The sequence below is a fragment of the Gadus morhua genome, chromosome 6 (genome assembly GCF_902167405.1).
Source record: "Gadus morhua chromosome 6, gadMor3.0, whole genome shotgun sequence".
NCBI lineage: Eukaryota > Metazoa > Chordata > Actinopteri > Gadiformes > Gadidae > Gadus > Gadus morhua.
Genome location: NC_044053.1, coordinates 26,242,297 through 26,266,743, shown reverse-complemented (window position 1 = coordinate 26,266,743; position 24,447 = coordinate 26,242,297). Strand labels below are relative to the sequence as shown.

General features: G+C 41.6%; 3 protein-coding genes across 4 annotated transcripts; 2 read left to right on the top strand and 1 right to left on the bottom strand.

Moving 5' to 3' along the window:
* Nucleotides 1-99: 99 nt before the first annotated feature.
* On the top strand, nt 100-8,071 carry oclnb (occludin b). Its single transcript, XM_030359556.1, has 9 exons — nt 100-308; nt 855-917; nt 1,147-1,858; nt 2,350-2,514; nt 4,555-4,670; nt 5,137-5,226; nt 6,239-6,410; nt 7,169-7,210; nt 7,361-8,071. The coding sequence occupies exons 2-9, from the start codon at nt 865-867 to the stop codon at nt 7,457-7,459; spliced, it is 1,449 nt and encodes a 482-aa protein (XP_030215416.1). The 5' UTR covers nt 100-308; nt 855-864; the 3' UTR covers nt 7,460-8,071.
* A 300-nt stretch (nt 8,072-8,371) lies between these two features.
* On the top strand, nt 8,372-14,859 carry gtf2h2 (general transcription factor IIH, polypeptide 2). The gene is made up of 15 exons (XM_030358631.1): nt 8,372-8,455; nt 9,053-9,116; nt 9,208-9,285; nt 9,392-9,428; nt 10,177-10,263; nt 10,348-10,398; nt 10,520-10,574; nt 10,676-10,781; nt 11,057-11,147; nt 12,113-12,308; nt 12,657-12,720; nt 13,315-13,418; nt 13,573-13,675; nt 14,247-14,286; nt 14,367-14,859. Exons 2-15 carry the CDS (start codon nt 9,061-9,063, stop codon nt 14,475-14,477), a joined length of 1,179 nt encoding a protein of 392 aa, XP_030214491.1. The 5' UTR covers nt 8,372-8,455; nt 9,053-9,060; the 3' UTR covers nt 14,478-14,859.
* fam151b (family with sequence similarity 151 member B) lies at nt 14,826-20,921 on the bottom strand. Of its 2 annotated transcripts, none has more exons than XM_030358633.1 (5): nt 20,735-20,921; nt 19,864-20,026; nt 17,482-17,699; nt 17,251-17,386; nt 14,826-15,383 (listed from the first exon to the last, which is right to left on the bottom strand). In XM_030358633.1, the coding sequence occupies exons 2-5, from the start codon at nt 20,013-20,015 to the stop codon at nt 15,245-15,247; spliced, it is 645 nt and encodes a 214-aa protein (XP_030214493.1). In that variant the 5' UTR covers nt 20,016-20,026; nt 20,735-20,921; the 3' UTR covers nt 14,826-15,244. The 2 variants fall into 2 exon arrangements, with proteins under 2 accessions (XP_030214493.1, XP_030214492.1); XM_030358632.1 differs by having other exon boundaries at nt 20,550-20,920.
* Between the last annotated feature and the right edge of the window lie 3,526 nt (nt 20,922-24,447).

Below are 24,447 nucleotides of genomic sequence, written 5' to 3'. Positions count from 1 at the left end.
GCTGACCTGCTGATGGCTGGGCCGCACCCTTGCCTTCTTATTGGCGAAGAGAGCATCCACTCACCCCGACCTACAGGTTGGGTGAGTAAAGGACACCTGTAGTGCGGTTGAGAGCGGATGCGATCCTCGCCAATAAGAATGCAAGGGTGTGGCCCAGCCATATCCCTTCCTGACGGACAATCCATATGATCCATTCCGTGCGCCAAACATCACCTGAAACCCAAGCAGACATTTGGATCGCGTTGGAGGCCAACATAATACTTACTGACAAAGTCGATATAACTCAAAATCCTTTTGAGTTTTAACCGGTGAGCTCCATCTTAAGGCTATATTATACATGCACCTTGGCTGTGATATCAGACTTCTGTTCAGTTTCAGTAGGTTACTTTGGGATACTCTCGATGGTTCGTTAATGCTGAATTATTTGGTTACCAAGTTTAACATTCCGTCTTCACCGAGCAAATCTATCAACGTGTTGAGGTTGCGGGGACGTGTTTATTAGCTCGGATATTACGACTATTAGGCCTACTTATTTTAGGTTAAACTGCATTTTTGCAATGTTAAACGGCATCAGCAATCCAAGCCGTGTCTAACTTCATGTTATTTAAATCTTTCCCTCGCCTTCCTCTTTAACGTTTTGTTTTCTATTATATCTTTATGTTTCTAGAAGCTCCTATATTAACCTATAGGCTAATCATTCGAAATTGGGAACTGTGTGTGTGTGTGTGTGTGTGTGTGTGTGTGTGTGTGTGTGTGTGTGTGTGTGTGTGTGTGTGTGTGTGTGTGTGTGTGTGTGTGTGTGTGTCGGGGTGTGTGTGCGCTGGTTTTAAACATCATGTCATTATTAATCACAGGTAAAAACAAATGCCGGCTAAGAAGCTCAGCCTGCCCCCATACCAGCCAGACACCCACAGACAGTAAGTTAACCTCCTGCACTATTGATACTGTTCCTTGCTTCTACCACCACATCGTCATCATAAATCCAGCCCCAATATTAAGGCAGATACAATTCTAATAATTAATACATTTGAATGTATTTATTCTATGTAATGTCTAAGTCTGAGTTGCAGTTGACAAAAATCCTTAAACTATCAAGGGTTAGTGTCTCAGCTAACTCGAGCTAACAACACCCCTCCCTCCCGGCAGCCATGGCAGCAGACACAAGCCCAGTGAGCGTCACTCCCAACCGGTGCTGTCCCACTACCCCGCGTCAGACTACCTCCACTACTACCGCTGGGGCTCCCCGCCCGGCGTCATCAAGATCATCAGCATCATCATCGTGATCATGTGCGTGGCGGTGTTCGCCTGCGTCGCCTCCTCGCTGGCCTACGACAGCATGTCCGGTGGAGGCCTGGGCGCCCTGGTGCCAGGCCTCGGCGGTGCCGGCTCCTACGGTGGCACGTACGGCGGGGCGGGATCCTACGGCAGCGGAAGCTCCTTCGGCGGGGGCAGCTCCTACGGCGGCAGTGGCTACGGCGGCGGCTACGGAGGAGGAGGCTCCTCCTACGGGAGCCAGTACATGGACCCCCGGGCGGGGAAAGGCTTCATGATCGCCATGGCGGCCATCACCTTCATCGCCGTGCTCATCATCTTCGTGCTGGTAGTGTCCCGCCAATCGTCGTCGCGCTCGCCCAAGTTCTTCCTGGCGGCCATCATCATCTCTGCCATCCTGGCGTTCATGATGCTGATCGCCACCATCGTGTTCCTGGTGGCCGTGAACCCCACGGCGCAGAGCTCGGGCTCGAACGCCTACAGCCAGATCCAGCAGCTGTGTGCCCAATACCAGAACCAGAACCAGGCCCAGGGGATCTTCATCAACCAGTACCTCTACTCCTACTGCGTGGTTGAGCCCCAGGAGGTAGGCTCTTCCATCCTTGGGACTTCAGCCCTATATTCCTACATTTAAATATAACAATGCACTTGCTGTCAATTATTTTCAAACACAACTATCTCCTTTGGTGATATATGGTGTGATATATGCGTTATAATTGTCCCAGGACACCCTTTAACTGGTCTGCAACCTATTTCTTTGTTAGAATAGCTAGTTGAGCTCATTCTCACCGACATTTTGCATTACTGACTATCAATATGGAGCAAAAAATACACAGCATGTTGAGCTGGTATCGCTTTTTGTATCAAATTAATTAAAGTAGCTCTTCGATTCACTTGAAGAGCTCCTCTGTTGTCTTACAGCAGTGTTTGTAACTGTAATCCTCCTACTTCTCCCCTTTGCCATACACATGGCCATGATGAGGCCGTGACATTAGGCCTACTGCCCTCTCTTCCTGACAGCCTCCAACCGACCAGACTGAAACTAAAGATTCACCTGTGTCACCATGTCTCTCCCAGGCCATAGCCATCGTCCTGGGCTTCCTGATTTTCGTGGGCCTCATCATCCTGATGGTGTTCGCCATAAAGACCCGCGCCGCACTGCGGCGCCGGGGCAGAGACCGCGTCCTGTGGGAGGAGGTGAAGAGCCTCAAGGGTGGCTTCCCCAACAGCATCGGTGAATGGGTGAGATAAACCTCACTCATTAGTAGAACCTTACCCATTCACCCAATGTAGTGCACTGGTCTGACCCTAGATTTATGTACCACTTTTTAATATGAAATATGTTTCAATGGGGAAATCAAAGGGAAAAGAATTGATGCAAAACAATATTTTAATAAAGTACGGTTGAAAGAATTATGCTTTTATTTTGAGGAGGGCTGAAACTGGTAGCGGGAATAATGCACACACCAAAGACAGCCACAGCTGGGGCGTGGATGATACCAATGCCCAGCCAGCCACCCATTAGACGTTCTGGAAATGTTAGTTGGCCCTTGAAGAAAGATGTTTGTAAAACTAGCTTTGGGGCATGTTTTTTTTTTTTTTTAAATAAACAAGTCAGCTTACCCCTGAGTGTTAGGGGAAAAGTTTCCTGTGTCATCACAGTTTCGGTAGCATTCTGGTATGTGGTTAGAAAGTGGTGGAACCGGTTGGTCCTGGACAAAAACATTGTTGACAATTCAGACCTGACTGGTTCCTATTCCAAAAATAAACTACAGTTTAAAAAGAACAAATGCAAGGAAGCCAAGCAATAGTAAAGTAAGACGCATATCAAAAACATGGTTGATTAAATGTATTTATTAGTTAATCTAATGACTAATTCCACTACAATCGTTTAGCTTTTTGTTGTTTTTAAAACAAAAATATTCCTTCCTTACTGGAAATGTTACTCTACCTATAACATTTGGCATGAGGTAATAAATTGAATTGCAATTATCATCTGCTAGAAGAAGAAGATGTCAATGTTGGGTGTGGTGGTTGTAATCCATATGCTATGTTGGCCTGGATACTGGATACTCTGGTCTGAAACCCACCCGGTCACGACTCAGTCCACTCCATTCACCAAATGAAGTGGTCAGTTTGGCCAGAGTAGTCAGGATTGGGAAAAATTGCCACCCTTCTCCCTTGATGAGTGGGTTCTTTGTTATTGCTCTAAACTTATTAAATAGGTGTTGAGTTTCATATGTTTGAGAAGGATCCTGTTGTTTGTTTATGGCCAGTGTCTTGGCAGGTTGGCTCAAAGATCTACCAATAAAAACAACAACTCTGTTTTCAGTTTTCAGTTCTAGAATGTTAAAGCTGAATAACAAACCAGATGCCATAAAATGGTTGAACTTTTTTGGAATAAATAGCACATTGAAGTAAAGACAAAACAAAAAAAATAATGATTCACGGGCCCAATAAAAGAATCGGAGAACCTTAACTCTTATGAGGTCTCCTTCTCAACCACTGCGAGCTTAAAGAGCACCTATTATGCATTTTCGACTTTTATGACCCATAAACGTTGTTATAATGATTTATAGTCATGTTTAACCATACTAAAGTGCCAAATAATGACATACATGATGAGAGGAAGAGTTTCCCGAAAATCTACATAGTTTTTTGTGCTGTGATTCGTGTCAGGTTACTCTATAGGATGTCATTAATAAGAAATTAAGACCAGAAAATTAGTATAATAGGAGATCTTTAAACACAGACACTCAACCACAGAGAGCTGTGCCTAAGGCCTTAAGCTAGAAAACCAAAACGGTTAGCTGCTTTAGAAATCAGCGATCAGCAGTGAATTGAGAGCTTTGGTGCATCTTGGGCAGACTTCGTTTTGGCTTCAATTCCATCAGCTTCATTTTGTTTTTATGAAGGCTTGGTTCGAAGTGGAAAAACTTGAATAATGTAGGCATGTACTGGGAAAATTCCAGAACTGTGCAGTACCAGTGACTAATGCATTTCAAACATATATTGATTTTGATGATGCTACAATATTATTTTATTTAATATTATTATAATATAATTTCCCTGAAGGAGCATTCCCAAGGGATCAATAAAGTGTATCTATATCTATCTATCTATATGATGCATCGAATGGAACAGAGAACCAATGCGACCATTAAAGCCATTGTTCCTTGGACTATTAGTTGTATAATTAAGCAATTTGTGTGGCCTACTTTGGCATCGTCATTTAAGTTAATGAGTTCTTAATTTATCATTCGCAATTATCTTGGCGTCTAGGTGAACAATGTGTCTGGGGAACCAGAGGTCATGCTGAACGACCCTAATGATGCGGTTTGGAGCCCCAGGACCTACCTGGACAGTCCCGACTACAACAAGCCCATATACCTACCTGGGTAAGGTTTCCTACAGTCAACACAAGAGCCGGTCTTACCTGTTTCCATGTTCAACCAGACCGCCCTGACCTCGCTTATAAGGGAACTCTGAGTTTACTGTGAGGCCTGGGCTACACAATGTGCCTGATCCACAAGCATGTTATTGTGTTATAGTTTGGACTAAAGAATATTAATGTTCAGATTAAGAATGAATTGAGAAAATTAATCTAACTGATAAATTTGAAACTCAGATTATAAAACTGCTTGACACCAGTAACATATTTTATCAATGTTTTTGTTTGTTTGTTTTACCTTTTCATTCAGTCTTTATCTATCCAGCTATTAAAGTTTTTTTTTTTTTAAAGAGGCTAATGTTTATACTCTGTTCTAATCTTTACGAGTAATTAAAATATAATATCCTTAAAAGACTCCCTCAACGTACAGATTATTGAAAAGGTTGAAATGCTCTGGTGCGGCCTTTTCACAGAGACTCGGACATTACCAGCTCGCAGGGTGGCCTGAAGAAGGATTCGGAGGCCGACTCTGGCCATGAACTGGACGAAGAGGACTTCAACATGTAAGTATATCGAAAGAAATAGGGGGTTAAATATGAGCTCTACAGATGAATAGTAAGGACATTTAGGATTGTGCCAGGGCATTATTGACAGACATGAGGACCAAACGTGTACCGTTGTCTTAGTGCCCTTATTTTATTTGGTGCCACCCCCAGAATGCATGTAACTGAATGACTTGCAGCTGTGTACCTCACATGTCGCAATGTGCCGAAGGACAGCCCCCTTCCAAGAAAGGTAGTGGCTAGAAAAACACATATTTGTGATGTTGATTGGACTGAACTGCCACTGTGAAAGGTCTTGGCAAACTGGTTAAACCTTGAAAGGAAAAACTAGTGCAGCAAATTATTTGCTGACAAACTGTATGAATTGTTTTTGTCTCGCTTTTCGTAAAATATGACCAAACCGCTATCCTCCAATATCAGCTCCATATAAATGTGAATAATAGGAAACAGATAATGTTTCTGTTAACCTTTACTAGTGGTAGTCAAAATAGAGTTTGTTTTCAGGCCAAACATGGATCTTACATTTCACAAGGACAACATTGTATTTGCATAATGAGATGATCACTTATAGTAACGCAGAAGTGTACGGCCCAACTGGTATTAACTGGCTTCTCCTACATGACAATTGAGTTATCATTTAAACCAAATATATTTCTATGCAAACATGAATAAATAACTCAAAGAGATTCCTGCTAATGATATCCAACTTTGAAATAATATCTAATTTCTAACATTGTCAATGACTCTGTCCACCTTAAACTATTTTGCAAATGGTTAAAAAGTATGTGGTTGACGTAAACATTTTTTGAGCATGAACATGACCCCTTTACTAAGATGGACAAAGTTACATGTTATGGGGTTAACCTACGTCAAATGTTCACCGTATCTTATCAATTTAATAAAGTAATCAGATCAGGTAATCAGAGGTGAGAAAATCTGATATTGAACGAACGAGATGACTGCAGGGGAAAGAATTTTAATTATTGATCGTCTTTTACTTTTTCTTCATCAGGGACTTTCCGCCCATCATGGATGAGCAGGAGCGCTTGGACTACAAAAGGCAGTATGACAAGGACCATCAGGAGTACAAGGGCATTCAGGCTGAACTGGAGAACCTGAACGCTGGTCTGGCTGATCTGGACCGGGAGCTGGACCAACACAAAGAAGGAAGCCCTCAGTTCCTGGTAAGGCGCCGCAGACCTTCGTCTTCTGATTTTATGTGAATTTGTAGTAGAAAACCAATTCAGGGAAGTGTGAAGTTAGTGTACTGACATCTTTGTATGCTTTTTTTTAATACACTGAGCACCTTATTACAATTTAAAGTACATGTCTATCATTGAAATGTTTTAATGCATACCTCAAAAACTTATATTATTCAAGTTGTTAGTTATTAGTATTAAGTAGAAAGCAGACTTACCAACTGTCATTCAAATGTAATTTATTGACATGCTACAGTACTAGACTAGAGATGGAGAACAACATTAACATTCGTTTATTGGAATATAAATTTTATACATACTCACACTCGCAATATTTTAAGATACGGTTCATGCAGTGTATTGCAATGACAAGTAGTATGAATTAGATCTGCTGCTGGAATTACTCACAGAATACCCAACAGAAACTTGCATTTTCGATCAATGATATAAATGATAACTACATTTTATGATAATTAATAAAGATAACGACAGCCCTGCTGATGCTTATACTTCTTTTCAATACCACAGATGCAGCAGAATATTCTATCTGGGATTTCCTAAAACAAAAACATAATTCAACCAATAATGGTTGATTGGACTTGTAAATCCTCACGGATGCATGCATGTGGTGGATGGTTTCAGAAGGGTTCTGAATCTAAATTCTCCATGCATGTCAAATGTATTCATGTTGCACTGTTCTAATTGTTGGTCTGATGAGTTTTTGTGTGTTTGTTTTAACCCAGGATGCAATGGATGAATACAACAGGCTGAAGAATATAAAAAAGGCAAGGACATTTACTACAACTAAACATGCATTATCCAATCAATCTGTTTTGTCTTTCAAAATAAAAAGCAAACACTTCTATTTTGTATTTCAGTGGCTCACATTTAGATTGATTTATTCATGTTCTTTTTTTTTATTTCTCTCTATTTAGTCGGCAGATTACCAAATCAAAAAGCAGAGGTGCAAATATCTCAAGTCTAAACTGTCGCACATCAAGCGGAGGGTCAGTCAGTACGACCAACGGCCCTGATCCCTGACCACTCCACCGCCCAGCTTCTACAAAACCCCTGTTCCCATTCTATGGATTCATTTTAGATTTTAATGTTTTTACTTGCCTTATGTTCTAAAATGTTAACATGAGTGATTTTAAATGTATGATGAGGATTTTATTCTCTATAGTTCCAGCCTTTTTTTTTAAATTAAAATACAAGGTTTTTGTATTGACCTGTAATGGCTAACTCACCAGTTCAGTGGTTTAGATTTGTATAAAATGGGTAATGAACAAAAGGAATTTATTTTCTTGACGCGGGTTATGCGCACTGACACGCATTATTTTCAGAGCGATATACAATTTTATTTCATTTTTTGCAGCTTTTGTGTTGTCCTTCTACATGGTCTTTATCACCCCCATGATCAATCAGGGTTTTGAATAAATCAGCTATTTGTACTGATATTTTTTTACATGAAGACATCCCCTTCCAAAGCCAAGTAGGTTTGGCTTTGGTGGACTGTTTTATCGAAGTGTTTTTAGATAAATCATTTAACTGTAGTAGGCCTATTCTGAAGTTATTGCAATTTATGTAGCAGCACAACCAAAATCAAATGTCAAATATATATATATCATACAATAAATGTTTATTTAGTTATTATGTCTCTCAATGTGTTTTTTATTTGAATCGTTTGAGTGGGAAACTCAAGTTACAAAATGGTAAAAGCAGCTTAAGGGTTAGCTTAAAGATCCTATATTCTGCTTTTTTAGGGTTATTAATTGTATTTTGGGTTACTTCTAGAATAGGGTTAAATGCCTGTATGTTATAAATACCCCTTATTCTCACACTGGGGAAAAGTCGAAAAGCATGATTTCCCCCTTTAATGTATATTTTTCTACAGGTAAAATCCATGAGTTAAAAAGGGATCACCTAAACGTTCAATAGAGGGCGCACTTGTAACAAAGTAGATCCACAGCACCCGAAGAAGAGCATTGAAGGAAATACAGTATTGTGTTGAGTATTGCGTCAAACGAGGGGTAAGTTTTACTATCTGAAATGGCTACATTGTTAAACAGATCTAGTTCATGTCTGGCTACAATGTTTAGCAGATCTAGTTCAGATCAGGAGAGTCTAAACCACCCTTTGGATGTATTTTAATTTAGTTTTCAAGGGAGAGTGATGCAATTGGCTTATTAGGCTCTATGCTTGCTTAGTGATGAGCATTGCACGGTTTGATTGTATTGAAGGCTGTATAATGTTAGAAACGAAATAATTATATATTTATATGACCCAGTGTGAGGGATATCGTTTAATTTACGCATGCGAGGGATAAGGTGTCAACCCTGAATTAACTTCGATTTCAGATGTTCAAACCATGTCCCAAACATGAACCTTTTCTGGATATAGATTAAGATGCAGATTAAAATACATCCGAGCAGTGTATTTACCTTGATAGGCTTCTATAAGGGGTTCATTATTATATTTTAACACCTTCGCCACCATATGCACTAATCTTTAAAATAACAACTTGTAAAGTAGTAATGCTGAACCTTTGATTGAGATCTTCATTCTAGCGAAGCTGCGATTGCTTTTCTAGATGTATACCCATATTCATACTCTTATTAAACTGTCAGGAGAGATCATGGATGAAGAACCAGAAAGAGCCAAACGTTGGGAAGGAGGCTATGAAAGGACATGGTAGACAATCGAGACCTCATCTCGCACATAACAAAAATTGAGCTTCTGTGCCTTTTGGATAGTAGTAGTAATTTCTTTTTTTGACCTGTAGGGAAGTGTTGAAAGAGGATGAATTTGGGTCACTCAAAGCTACTGTGGAGGAAATATTGTTTCAATCCAAAAGAAAAAGGTACGCAAGCAAAATCATTTGCCATATTCTAGCACTTGCTTTTTTTTATTGCCTCATAAATTTCAGGAAACTGATAAAATAATATATATATTTTTAACCCACCTAGAGCATTGGAGAGCCATGGACAAGTGCGGCTTGGGATGGTTAGTATTATTGATGCTGTGTTTTAACCATATGGTGTTTATCGTCATTAATAACTCAACTTTGAATAAATAAGCAACTGGGATTTGATTTGAGTTCACCTTTATAAGTAGGGGTTTTAAACGGGTTGTGAAAGAATTGCAACGATCTCTGCATTACACCATCCTGGCTGGAGGTAAAACCACAACTTGTTTATTAAATGATATGAGTCAGAAGTGAGGTGATGCAGTTGATCCTTAAATCGTCTAACATAAAAATACCGAATAATTTAAGGTAACGCTTTATAATAAGGTGCCATAATAAATAGCAAACTATTCATTACCTAACCCTTTTCTTAATATTTGTTAATTGTTACAAAAATATCTATTTGGCACAAGTTAATAGTTATAGGTGTGTTAGGGTTAGGGTCGTGTGTTAGGGTTATGCAAACAACTATTATTAAATTAATGATGAAAAAACTATTAACTTGTGCTAAATAGATATTTTAGTAACAATTAACAAATATTAACAACCGGTTAGGTAATGACTAATTGGCTATTAATTATTATTGCACCTTATTATAAAGTGGTACCTAATTTAATTTAGCATCTTCATTTACTGTGTCTTCATCATGACCAGAGAGGACGAATATGAAATAAAGTAATACTGTCTGTATGTGTGGTATATATATATATATATATATATATATATATATATATATATATATATATATATATATATATATATAAATCCTTTGAATCTTTGTCTTAGATGCGGCATCTTTATGTTGTGATCGACTCTTCGAGAACAATGGAGGACATGGACTTAAGGCCAAACCGCCTCAAAGCCACTCTGAAGGTAGCTAGGGTTAAGGTTTTCTAGATAAGGTCATGAAACTCAACATTTTTACATTAAACATATACATTTGTGCTTCCTCTCCAGCTGATGGAAGCATTCGTGGAGGAGTATTTTGATCAAAACCCCATCAGCCAGGTAAGGTACAATTATGGTACAATTCACTTTTGTCCCTTTTGGTATAATAAAAATGTACCACATTTAAAAAATAAAGTCTGTATGTGAATGAGTGAATGACTTCTGTCTGCTATCCGTCTAGGTGGGTCTGATCACAACGAAGAACAAAAGAGCAGAGAAGCTGACGGAGCTTGCAGGTGTGAGAAGAAAATGTAACCGTTGTCGGCGCAACATGACGTTGAACATTTCTCAAATTGGTGTTCATGAGGTTCCTCTTGTGTCTGTGCTTCACAAACAGGGAATCCAAAGAAGCACTTGGCTGCCCTTAAGAAGGCAAGGGACGCCGCTTGTGTTGGCGAACCATCTCTATACAACTCTCTCAACCTGGCCATGCAGACACTCAAGTACGTTTGGGTTGGTAAAATCTGTATTTATATATGTATATACATATATATTTATACACAATTTCGTCAATCATTTGTCTGTTCGTATATACGTGACCTTTTTATCTGACCTTTCATACGAATTTTTATAATTTTCATAAAAATATGTCATCTAATATTGATAGCTTATATTAGTCAGCAATCTCATGAAACCATCTGCCTTCCAAGCGGTCCCAGCTGGGGTTGTGGACCCCACCTGGAGATGTATTTAAGTTGTTGACCCTTTGTGTCTGAAGGCACATGCCTGGACACACCAGCCGGGAGATTGTGGTCATCTTCAGCAGCCTCACCACGTGTGATCCAGCCAACATATATGAGCTGATTAAGGTAAGGCCCTGGTTAGAACAGTACCACAAAAATGCTTCTATTGTAATAGTGTGTAAATGTGTCTGGTTAGAATGTGAGATGCTAACCAAATTCAAACACAACTGAAATGCTACAATTTATATGTTCATTATTTATGTCATTAATAATAATGAACAGTTTGTTCAATATAAGTGTATTTCTAAAGTAGCCAGTCTAAACAGAGCTGATTTGAAACCTTTAGACACTTTTCAAGTTTACTTCTGCCGGCCGATTTGGGTTTGACTATTATTCATTTACATTTCCCGCCTCCAGCTATATTACTGGTCAAAAAGCATTAAGTGAAAGAAAGTGAAACGCCCTCTCTGCCTTCAGACTTTTTAGATATTAATCTTAAGTCTGATTTGTGAGAGTGCACTAATACTTACTACCAATATATATTCTTGATACAATCAGTGTCATATTCCTTTAAATGTATTTCTATGAGCTGTTTCACTAAGTCAGGACTTTACGTCAAAGCTGAAACTAACATACAATCCTAAAATTGGGACCTCTGACTAAATCAACCAATGACCAATATCGCCAGAAAAAGTCAAATCAGTGGCAATGAAGATCCATTCTTCAACGTTATGTTGTATATGTTCATGTTCTATATCTGAAAACCTAATCAAAAAAGAAAAGGGGAGGGACCATGGCGGGAGAAGCCAAAAGTATTAACAAAGAGAAGGAATACAGGCAGTTGCCATGGGGTTGAGATTAATGGTTTAAAATGACGTGTTATTTGTAAGGTAAGGAAGGGATCATTTATGAATTGCAAGTAATAACGCTACATTTTTCATGTTTTATTCAGACTATTGCTAAACCAATCTCTGCAACCTAAAGTGTACATCAGCCTGTCCTTCCAAATTAAGTAAGAACCGACTGACATGCTTTGTTAAATCCCTTTGTGCTGAAGTGCTGAATCCAAAGTGTTGCTGTTCTCTCCCCAGACCCTGAAATCTCTGAAGATCCGCGTGTCTGTGATTGGCCTATCGGCAGAGGTGCGCGTCTGCACGGTGCTGACCCGCGAGACGGGAGGAACGTACCACGTCTGCCTGGACGAGAGCCACTTCAAGGAGCTGCTCATGTTCCATGTCAAGCCTCCGCCGGCCAACGCCCAATCAGAATGCTCCTTGATACGCATGGGTCGGTGTGCTCATGTGTGCTTCTCACAAACACTTAAACACTCACAAACGTCATTAAAGGAAGATAATTGCAAGATCAGACTTTCTTTGGCCGTGTGGTCGCTTCCCAACATAGTCCCAGCAACAGGCATTTTCATTTTCCATTTGTTCATTTAGCGGATGCTTTTTGACCAAAAGACTTACAATCCAAGCAAATGAAAGCATATGATCCGAATCTACAAAAAAACAATATTGCTGCACAACCTGGTATAATGCAGTCCTTCATCAAGTCCTTTGTTGACTGACTGGAACGTGTTTTGCAAAAAATCGATAGAAAATCTATATTCAACCCAACCATGTGTGTGCGCAGGTTTTCCACAGCACACCATCGCCTCCATGTGTGACCAGGACTCCAAGCCGTCCTTCAGCATGTCGTGAGTTACGCACCCGTCCTGTTTCAAGACCTGATGAAATGTTGCCTTTTGCCTTGGGCCAGTTCCCAGTTACTCTCATCACCGAATATCGTAAAGATGGTGCAGTTCTTTTGAAAGGGACATGCTTTGAAATCTGGAAACATTAAAAGTCCCATTACGGAACTTGGCTTTTTAATGATTCATTAATAATAATTTCAGACTTCTGAGTTTTAAAGAGACAGGGAAGGAAATAGCAGGAGAGAGCAAGATTTAGAAAATGAAACCCAGAAAAAAGTCTGCTCCCGCCCTCCGGATTCAAAAGGTGGTGCGTTCACACAACTGTGATTGACAGGCAAGATGAATTCCCCCGAATCAATCAGGGATGAGATTGGGTCAGAAATGACCCATTAAGAGTCTAAACTCCCAATGGTCTCATACAAAGGTACCGTCTATTCTGCAGTCTATACAGAAATTCTCACAGAACAATTCACTTAGCAATAGCTGACCGACGATGGCTAAGGCATTTCTTACTTACGAGCCTCCAGTAATAGCTCTTAAATGGTACCTACTTCACCTTATGCGTCTGATGTATGTGGTTTGCTCTGGTGCTCCCAGCCACCTGGACAGCACCAGTGAGGTGGGCCTGTCTCTGGGAGGATACTTCTGCCCGCAGTGCCATGCCAAGCACACAGAGCTGCCGGTGGAGTGCAAAATATGTGGTATGTACGCTTGTATGGTTATGTCTGAGAGGGAATACAATTAAAAACACATGCGCACGCGCACATGCACACACACACCCCTACCTACATGCATGTAAAGCAGTGTTATTATTATTAAGGTGATACTAGTGTGTGTTCCCCCCACGTTTGGCAGGTCTGACCCTGGTCTCGGCCCCCCACCTGGCCCGCTCCTTCCACCACCTTTTCCCCCTGGAGGCCTTCAGGGAGACGCCCCTGGAGGAGCTCCCAGCTGACAGGTCTGAGAACACCCCCCCGCTCACACAGCTCACACGGCCATAGCCTCTTCCTCACGTCCATGCTGCTATTACATAAAGATCCCATGTCGTGCTTTTTAGGGTTAATAACTGCATTTGGGGGTAATACTAGTTACATGCCTGTATGTTAGAAACACCCCTTATTATTCTCACTCTTCATTGCTGCAAAACCAATTTCAGCATCATTCAAAAACAGTCTGACTTGTATGTCGCTTTAAGGCCCCCCTCCCGAGTAGCCCATTCTGCTGTGATTGGTCGAACGCTTTGCACGTGTGTTGGCAAATTCCCAACCCCGAGAAGTTGTTAACATTGCGGGTAGCCGGGACTTCTGCACTTAACGTAACGTAACACTGTAACGGAAGTAAAGTTTGCGCTCAAATGAGCGGTTTCGCACACTTTGAGGGGCGTTCTCGGTGAGCGTGAACACTACCCCATGGCTCCGACTTATAATTTTCTAGCTTAGCATACGTTAAACATGTGTTCACACGTCATATATCAGTCGAAAGCTAAGGGAAATCACCACTTTCAACGGTACTTCTGCCTTTCGTTACAGGTTCTGCCACGCCTGTCAAGGAAAACTGAAGGACAAAATAGTATGTTTTTGTTCTCATAGCAGATTTAAGAGCAGTGTAACTGACGAGAACATGATTTTGACTGTACTTTCGCTTTCTAGGTGTTCACGTGTCCTTTTTGCAGTGGTGTGTTCTGTACAGAGTGTGACCTCTTCATCCACGACTCTCTGCACTGCTGCCCCTCCTGCATTAACTCACAGCACTCCAATTGAGCTCTGTGGAAATAGCAGTACACACTTAGACATTTTGAAGATAATGAGAAGAGCTGCCGTAAGAATTTTCATCTGATCGGCAAGAGTTTGTTCTGCAGTCAAAAGTATTACCATATGTATGTTTCCTTTTTTGGGATTATTTGTCACAGCAGTATACTATAACAGTGGACACAAATACAAGATGGGTGAATTCTGTTTCTGGAACCTCGAAACATAAAGCATCCATTAGGCCTATAGGTGGAGGTAAAATATGCCCGTCAGTGGTTTTTCTAGAATAGTATAGGGGATGGCAAAAGGCTAGTGTACAGAAGCATTATTTTGTTGGATATGTGATATCTGTATGGAACCTTTCAGAATTAAAATAAGATGATTTATTTTTAAATGCCTGAATTTGTACCAAGGAAATGTTTTTTCGCAGCAACAGAAGTAAATCACAGAACTGTCATTTATGTTTTACAAATGTTCATAATGACTTCACAAAGCTGAAAAACATAATTTACACTTTATAAAAATTATTAACTATACAAACCGATTTATAAGTGCTCTTGAGGTACACACAAAAATACAACTGCATACGTTTAGATTAATTTGGAAATTGTAGCTTTCGTTTAAATGAAGTAATGAACAAACTAAAAGATGGGAAGAATATCAATTATTATGACTAGAGTTATGATTTGGACCCTCAAGTGTTTTTCTTTAAATTCATTCAACATTGTAATGGGATTTGTGTGGAATGTCAGTTTAATTTCATTGCATTTCTTTGAAACTTAAGCATTGCATAGCTCTAATCTTTCCGAGTCCGGTAGGTCATAATAGATTTTACTCCTCCCAAAATGTCTTCGGTATGGCAGTAGGTCCTCGACAGCAAACACATCCTCTTGGCCAGTCCATACAGTGAGAGTATACCTTTGATATTAAAACACAAATTATTGCTCAGTTGACATGCATGACACATAAACATGCATGTCTTATGAGAACAAGAGATATTTTGCAAAAAGGAATGGAAACTTCAACCCAAAGCTGTTGTTTTGGTATCTTTAGTTTGTAAACCAACAATGAAAGGAGAGAGATACGGATAAGCAGGGGTAGAATTAGGGAGCAGGCCAGTAGAGCTCAGTTCTAATATTTTGGTTATATTTTGTGTCAAATGATTGATTTCTATAGTAATTAGCTGTGTAATAAGCAGGATAATGAACAGGGTCAATATGTTAGGGATAATGTATAGAACACCTGTCATTATCGGTAAAATAAGCCCCGACACTTGCTTCGCCCTGAAGAGGCTTATTTTCGATAAGACCGGCGACGTTCTCTACATTATCACGCTTATTACACGGCTACTTGCCAAAACGAAAAAATTACTTAGTTCACACAGTGTGTGTTTTTACAATTACCTTTGACTTTGACGTTGCTTAGCAACCAAATCTGCTGGGATTGATAAATTACCGGACTACTTGCAGAGTGATACCAAAGACGTGAATCAGAGGCAAAAAATGGACTTTCCTTTACAGCGCTCATTATATGCTTAGCAACAGTCAATTATGTAAAGGATAATGTATAGAACGCCGGTCATTAACAGGAAAATAAGCCCCGACAGGGCGAACCGGACACCGGCGTGAAGTGGAGCTGGCTTGCTTCGCCATGAAGGGGCTTATTTCGATAATGACCGGCGACGTTCTATACATTATCCAGCTTATTACACAGCAACTTGCCAAAACGAAAAAATGACTTCACTTACACACTTATTTCACTTACACACTTATTTCGATAATGACCGGCGACGTTCTATACATTATCCAGCTTATTGCACAGCTACCAAAACGAAAAAATTACTTCACTTACACACTTGTGAAGTGTGTAAGTGAAGTACCAGTATTCGTAGTGTTGATCAGCAGAGAAATAGTCCGCCAAAGACGTTGACGCCGCTTAGCAACCGAGTACGTCAGGGTTGATAAGTTACCTGACTACTTGCGGAGTGCTACAAAAAACGGCAAAAAATCCACTTTCCTTACCAGTGGTCAATTATACTTTGCAACGGTGAATTATCAAACATAATTCACCGCCGGAAGTTGTGAAGGGCCCATGCAAGTGAAAGGAGCATTCCATGGCATTGAGAAGAGCCGTGTATTAACGAAAAATAATTCACAGCCGGAAGTCGGGAAGGCCCATGCAAGTGAACGGAGCGTTCCATAGCTTTTTGAGGATGCAAGATAATCTTGTATAGAATAAATACACTAGAACACCATAGAAACATTTTTAATGAAAGGGAAAAATCCCATCCAATGTCTACTCATCATACTACAAATATGTACAATCTCAAAAAGGTGTGTTTGTAGGACTGTAAAATGCTTGACCATTAATGTTGGATCCTCAAAAGCTATGATTTACAAGCTGACCAAAGCACTTGTGTTCAGACAGCCTCACAATTAGATTTGTTTCAAAATTGTACAAGTGCAATAGCCCTGATAAAAACTCCACGGCCACTGCATTATAAAATTAATATCAAATATCAAATCAGCCAATCACGTGGCATCAACACAATGCACAAATGATGCAAACGTGATGGTTGTTTAAGAACAAAATATCCGAAAGGGGAAGAATTATGCTCCGAGTGACCTTGACCATGGAATGATTGTGAGTGCCAGGAGTAGTTCAAGTTCTCAATCACACCACTTAAACTGCAGACCATCACTCCCTTTTGCCTGTATGGTCCCCAAAGAAAGCATCTAACGGACTCATTCGCACTCTGGCTCCTGGCTGACTGTGAAGATGGTACCTGTCTGACTGCTGCAGCAGCCACTTCATCTGGTCGAAGGATTGGGCTAGCAGGGCGGCTCGCACTGGGAAGGTGACCGGATGACGCAAGCCCCGGCACACCTCTTCCATCTGACGCACCATGGCCCAGCTGTAACCTTTAGCACACAACACAGGAGAACATGGATTTACGTTTGATTCTGTTTTTGGTTCTAATGAAGGTTTGCCACCACCTCTATGGTGTCCTCCCCACCTGGATTGTCTGTCTCAGCAGACCAGCCTGTGGTCCATCCGAGGGACAGCACGACGGGAGAGGCCCCGGAGCCCACCGCGTCCAGGAAGGCCTGAGCCTCCAGTGGGGTGGTCGTGCCTTGGGGCCCTGGGAGGATGTCTGCGTTGAGCCACATCGGGGCCCCCCAGTCCCCCGACACTTTCTCCAACAAGGCCAACGACGGAACCACAGCTTCAAGGCTGTGCAAGCAAAGCGGCACAAATCAGTGGCCCCGAAGGGCTTTTATCAAAGAGTGTAATAGCACGTGCCAACACAGGTGTATCTCATGACGTTAAAACCCAAAACAACTTATAGGTTTGATGAAAACGGTTCGTAGTGCTATCGATGATCATGCTCAAAATCTCCAAATCTCCAAATCTCTAACATTTTCTGAGATTTGGTAGTGATCTGATGATTTGGTCATCAGATCATGTTAACTTAATAATTAAAGGTCCCATGACATGCTATTTTATGTATTCTTTGATATAGGCATTAGTTGGCAACTAACACAGTATTCAAAGACGTTCCCGAAATTCAGCCGTGGTGCAGAGTTACAGCCACTTCGAGCCAATCGCACATTGAGCTTCCCCCAAATGCGCTGTTATGGTGTCTGTAGCTATAATGCAAATGAGGAGGAGCGAGGCGGGTCAAGGAGGAGGGTGGGGGTGTGGCCCTGAGCAGCTTGCAGCCACGGTACCATGCGCTCTGTTTACAGTGGATGTATCGCAATGGCGAGGCGCACACAGCCTTTAGCCGTGTTCTGTAAATATTCTAGAACACACGGGAGTCCTGGAGCTCTATATCTAAATATTATCATATAGCCTACATAGATAACTATATCATATAATATATATTATCACGGCCAAAAGCTGTGTGAGCCGATATTATGAATCTCAAACGACCGCGTTGGGTTCTCCGACGTTCCTGGTTCTTCAACGTCCTCATCAATGTGAAGTAGACTGAACCGCGACAAGGAGGAGAAAGGGATCGTTGCCGGGCAGCGCTTAGGCACCTCCGCCTCCGGCGGTTGTCCCTCAGCGGGTCTCAAGCGGGAGACATTCGCCGCCAACAATCCCTTTCTCCTCCATGTCGTGGTTCATGTTCTTGAGGGAGTCAAAGCCAAAGTTCCTTCCCCCCAATTCATTCTCAACCTTGGCTGAGATAACCCCCAATACGAGTCTCGTTGTAGAAATACCAGAGACGAGAGTCCGACGTGTTATGCGCCATAACACCAAAAGCAGAACGGTTATCCAAATAACAAGGAAGTGTACAACACTTGCGTTACAGTCCTGGAGCTCTATATCTAAATAATATCATATAATACAAAGAAATCGATATCATTTAATCCATATTATCACGGCCAAAAGCTGTGTGTGCCTCCAGACGATATTATGAATCACAAACGACTTTGTCGGGTTCTGCGACGTCTCTGGTTCTTCCACTTTCACATCAACCTGAAGTCGAATGAACCGTGCGCTGCCTGCTGCCCGCTGCCCGCTGCCGGGCGATGGTGCCTCGCGGCAACCGGCGGTATGTCGCAGTTCAAGTACTTCGGCGAGTCAAAGCCAAAGTTCCTTTCCCCCAATTCCTTCTCAACCATGGCTCAGATAACCCCCACAACAGTCTCGTTGTGGAAGTACAAGACACGTCAAAGAACCGACAAGAAACACTTGCGTTACAGTGTGTGTATTCACACAAACACACACATGTGGCGCTCGCACGGTCGAGTCTCATTGGCGGGCCAACGTCTCTGGGCGGGCCAGGCAGAGTAAGGGGAGGAGCTGAGATTCTTGGTGACGTAATAAATACAGACATTCCAAATCAGCGCACTTGAGCCTCCGTTTTTTCAAAGGCGAGCAGAACAGCTAGTGCTCGTTTTACACCAAACGCAAGTTTTAGCCATTGGGGGACCATAGGCAGGCTAGGGGAACTCATATTTATGTTAGAAAACCTCATAAAGTGAGATTTTCATGTCATGGGACCTTTAATGCCATAAAACAAATTCCAATACCTGAACTACTTTTTTTGGTATTTTTCTCCCACATTATTAAAACGTAGGATATCGGGTAAACATGGTCTCAAATTGCATTCTATGGGTTAAATCAATGCATTTCCTGTTATTGGAAGTTGTGGTTTACCACGTGACCGCAATCAATTGTTCGGGCACTTTGTTTAGTGGTTGCATTAGCTTTAAGGGAGTTACAGTCGCCTATGCAATGAAGAATGAACAGAGCAGCGACTGTCTTGTAATACAAACCTTAAGATCCTGCTTTTTAAACAAATGTGTTTCCAGAATACATCACTTCAATGTTCCCCCTCTACATTTCTTGTACATTTCATCAGCGTATTCCAAAGGTCACAAACCTCTTAAAGTCCAGTTTGATCCCCTTGTTGTTCTGCTTCTTCACTTTTTCCAACCACTCCTGTAGTGTGATGTCACTGTCCCTCATGGGAGGATGGGCCATAATTGGCTCTTTGGGCTCATTTCCTCTCATGAGTATGTCCGCCTCAATCATGTGACAAGGTCCTAGAGGTAAGATGTTCAACTGTATTAAATGTTTTGCATCAAACTGGACAACACCGAGTCGAGGGACCTCAACTCAGCATTCATTGTCTTAATACAGAGAAGAAAAACAGTCCTCCTTCGCTCATGACAAACTTTGTGTAAATCCGTGCATTACTGAGATTTCTTGTTAAAAGATTGACCAATGGAATAACATGTTATTTGCTCTGATGCCCATTTTGGCACCAATTTCATCACTGGAGGGTGGGATCCCTCTTTCTGAGTTCCTTCTCAAGGTTTCTTGCAGGATTTGTTGTTCCTTAATCTTTGGGTGAGGGAGTGTCATAAATGTGGCCTATGAAGTACTTTCAGACCATCTTTGATTAAGGACCATACAAAAATATTGAAATGACTTTACAAACAAACACAGATGCGGGTGAAATCATTACCGCAACAAAAGGAAGTAATGATTATAACATCAAATTAGGCCTATGTATGTCCTATGTAGGCTATAGAAGCGGTTGAAGCCCTCAAGTCATGTAAATACCATTCAAAGCAGCTACGACCTTGTGCTTGCTGTTGGTCGCATGGGACCACTGGATGTGTGAAGCATCATCTTCTTGTATTTGCCCAAGATTAATGAAATAATCCAGCGTCGGATCCGTCATCCTAGTGAGTGGGTATCGATATAAAGCTCTAAAACATTTAGAACATGACACACGCTTAACCTACTTTATATGTTTTTATTTTCGCACTGGAGGTATGCCGTTTTCTTTTTGGAAAAAGTCTGCCGAATTAGGATCGCTTTAACTCACTTTATTTGGTAATGTTTTTGACTAGTCTATGACGCAAAAGGAGGGGAATTGTATGGGCACGAGTGGAGATCGGTGGAGATACACTTAGTAGGGCATTTGAAGGAGGCGTTACCCGCCCCCTGGATACCCGTATGTGTCTTTATGCTGTCCCTTGCGGCTATGTGTTGGCATTGCAACTTTGTTTGTGGCTATGTGCGGGAATTACACTTGTTCTTGTGGCCGCGTCTGGGTCTCTCGAACATCTTGACCGCTCGTATCTCTAGAATTGACACATGATGAATGGCCTCCTTTATGAGCTGGACGCCTCCCTAGGCTCCGGATCCCTCCTTAGCGTGAGAAAGAAGCCTCTTTTAATTGGCAAGGGCATATGTGGCCTGTTGGTATGAATGCGTGAATTATGTTACAGGTACCTCTTAAAACATTTCCTCTCCATATAAATACTTCAACTCGAGATAAAAACAAACCAATCTTCTTCTGTTGTTTACTGGGCTTCTTAATGCGGCATAAAGGCGCTTCACCGCCATCCCCTGGACTGGAGTGGGCCTCAATATCTGCCTTGGGAAGGAAAAATATATGCCAAACGGTGTTTGAAAAATAAGAATAAATGAAACTAGATTATTTTATCGAAGCCAGTTTCATCATAATAATAAATAATACACAATACATTGACCCTCTAATGAAATTATCTTACTGTCTCCGTTCCCATCTGCTTCCCTTTCTGTGTCTATTCTACCTGTGTATGCATTTCCAAAGTCCTTAAAAGTTGGCCATTCCAGCTGCTCTCCACGTGACCTGAACCAGAATCACACCATGGAAACCTTCCATTTCACCTATAGAGTGATGCTCGGCAAGTAATCTCCTCTACTGCAGGGGCTGAATGCCCTTTTACTGTTTATGGACCCATACTGCTGCTCCTAGATCTCACTGCAGCCCTCTGACATGGTAGGTCATGCCACCTAGATTGAGCAACTCCAGCTGGTTTACATAACTAACAGAACCTTCTCAGTTGTACAGGGCTCATCCTCTTCCTCCTCTGTCAGCACCCCCTGTGCCATCAAGGCTCCATTTGGACAATATTATATTCTCTAAACGCTCTTCCCCTTTGTCCTTATCATTCTAAAATATATTACCTCCTTCCATTGTTATGCCAATGATGCAGAGATTTACCTGCCTCTCAACCCTTGGATCAATATCCCTTAAACAACCTCTGGGGTTGTATTGCTGACATCAGAATGGATGGCTCACTAATCCCTGCAACTTAAAGCTGCAGTAGTTAAGATTTTGTTTTTAACATTTCTTATGGTGGACATACTCAGGCCTGCCTTAAAGGGGTAGTTCGGAATTTTGGACATAGGGCCTGATTCCGAAGTGAGCATTGGTATTCTATATCACTGGAGACAGTTTTCAACACATTTCATTCAGTCCTTCTAGTTGCAGAGTTCGCTCGTGCTAGGCTAGCGCAAGTCAACGGGCAATGCTAGCCTGCTATTAAAAACAGTCTTACCCACTCCACAGTACACCCGAGGTAAATCAATTATAACGACAGTTTATACATCTAAATGTCTGTTTATAGAATAATGTTAGAAATAAAACCAACCTTGCATTGCATTGCATTTTGAGGGAATTGCGGGGTCTCAGCAGCAGTGTTTATATTCCTGTACGTAGGCTACGGCAGCGGCGGACTGATACCTAGGTTACCTGCTGCTGTCATTGCTACAAATGCAGAGTACAGTGAACGAAGGAATTCTACAAGCGTATTAAATTAACAAGATATGGCCACGTTTGGAGGAGTTAGCGATGCATCTGCTTTTGAAGACGATTATGAGGAATTTGTTGTATCCAACGAACCGTACATGTACGAGCCGGTGTTTTGATGTCAAAGCCAGCAGCAACAAGCCACAGTTGAGTCCTTTCTGGATCTCGCACTGGAAAATGGTGGAAACTTTGTGGTGCCCATCTGTACCGTTTATTTCTACAATTTCTAAAAGCACACTGAACCATCATGTTGCCTAGTCGTTCAATTGCGCTTCTGTCCCACGCTTCTCTGTTTACGTTCTTCTGTCGTGATTCGGTTACAAACCTAACCAGCGCATAGTAGAATTCCGCTTCTGCTGAGAAAGTAGTCCCTCGATGATTCATGCGATGCATGGTTAGTTTTATTTCTAACATTATTCTATCAACACAGACATTTAAATCTATAGTCTGGCGTTATAATTGATTTACCTCGGGTGTACTGTGGAGTGGGTAAGACTGTTTTTAATAGCAGGCTAGCATTGCCCGTTGACTTGCGCTAGCCTAGCACGAGCGAACTCTGCAACTAGAAGGACTGAATGAAATGTGTTGAAAACTGTCTCCAGTGATATAGAATACCAATTCTCACTTCGGAATCAGGCCCTATGTCCAAAATTCCGAACTACCCCTTTAACCTGCCATTGGGCCCTGGGGCTGAGAGGTTTCGTAGACTCCCTGAGAGGGGGTCTTACACTCAAAATGTGTAAATGCCATGTGTCTGAAAAATTCAGTCAGCTTCGGGATCTTTTTCAGTAATTCTTTATCCCGAATCTCCTTCTCCCTTTGCAGTCTGCGTTTTTGCGCGCCATTCTCAAACTTTTTCTTTTTCCGACATTTTGACAACTAGCCACGACAACCTTCACGCCTCTCATTTCAATCGATTTGAATCACAAGCCAAAACATTCTTCTACATTTTGTGATAGGCTGTTATGTCATGGTGCCCACGTGGGTCACTGGTAAATTGGGCCGTTCAGAAGCCACAAAAAATCATATCAAGTGATGGACAGAGATTTCGACAAATTACAAACCAATGCAATTTTTATTTTCTTGGCTCATGATAGGCCTCTGATCTTTGTAGGCCCTAAACCAAAAATCACATTGTTTTGGGCCAACAACGATCGGGGAGCCTATCATGAGCCAGTATAGAAGATAATCTTATATATTAAATGCTGCAGCTCATGATAGGACTCCGATCTTTGTAGGACCCAAACAAAAAATCACGTTGTTTTGGGCCTACACCGATCGGGGGGCTGAGGGGAAAAACGGTCTGTCTAGTTACTGGACCAGATACAATGAGACGGAGAGGTAATAAAGTCTGTCGGCACGAGGACCTTGGATTTATTAAGTAAAGTGGCAACGGTTATACAGAGTAATAAAGCGTGAGAAATCGAATATGTCTAAGTCCCTAATCAGCGCTGATGGTTCGTCCAGAGCTTCGCCTCCGTGGAAGGTCTGCTTCAGAAGAAGATCCAGAGTCCCTGTGTGATACATTCTTATGCTGTATCCTCCTCTCGATGAGGTGTGTGCGTTTGAGGTGTGTGTGGTTCTGTGTGTTTTTGCTTGACCTTGGCTCCCAGGCCCTAGTATATGCATGTGTATCTTCTTGTGTTCTTCCTAACGGGGGAGAGCTTCAAAGTGTCTCCTGTGTGATAAATTAATGTGGCTCTCCCGTTCTTGAGGATGACTGGTGCATTGTCTGAGTGTCTACCATTTGCCTGCTTGGGAAATGGGGCCTTGGCTCTGGCCTTGACCTGACTATATTATCATGTGTTTGTGTTATGTGTTAAAAGTTGACTATATTGTAATGTGACTGCCATGTGATGTGCTCATCAGGCTAGG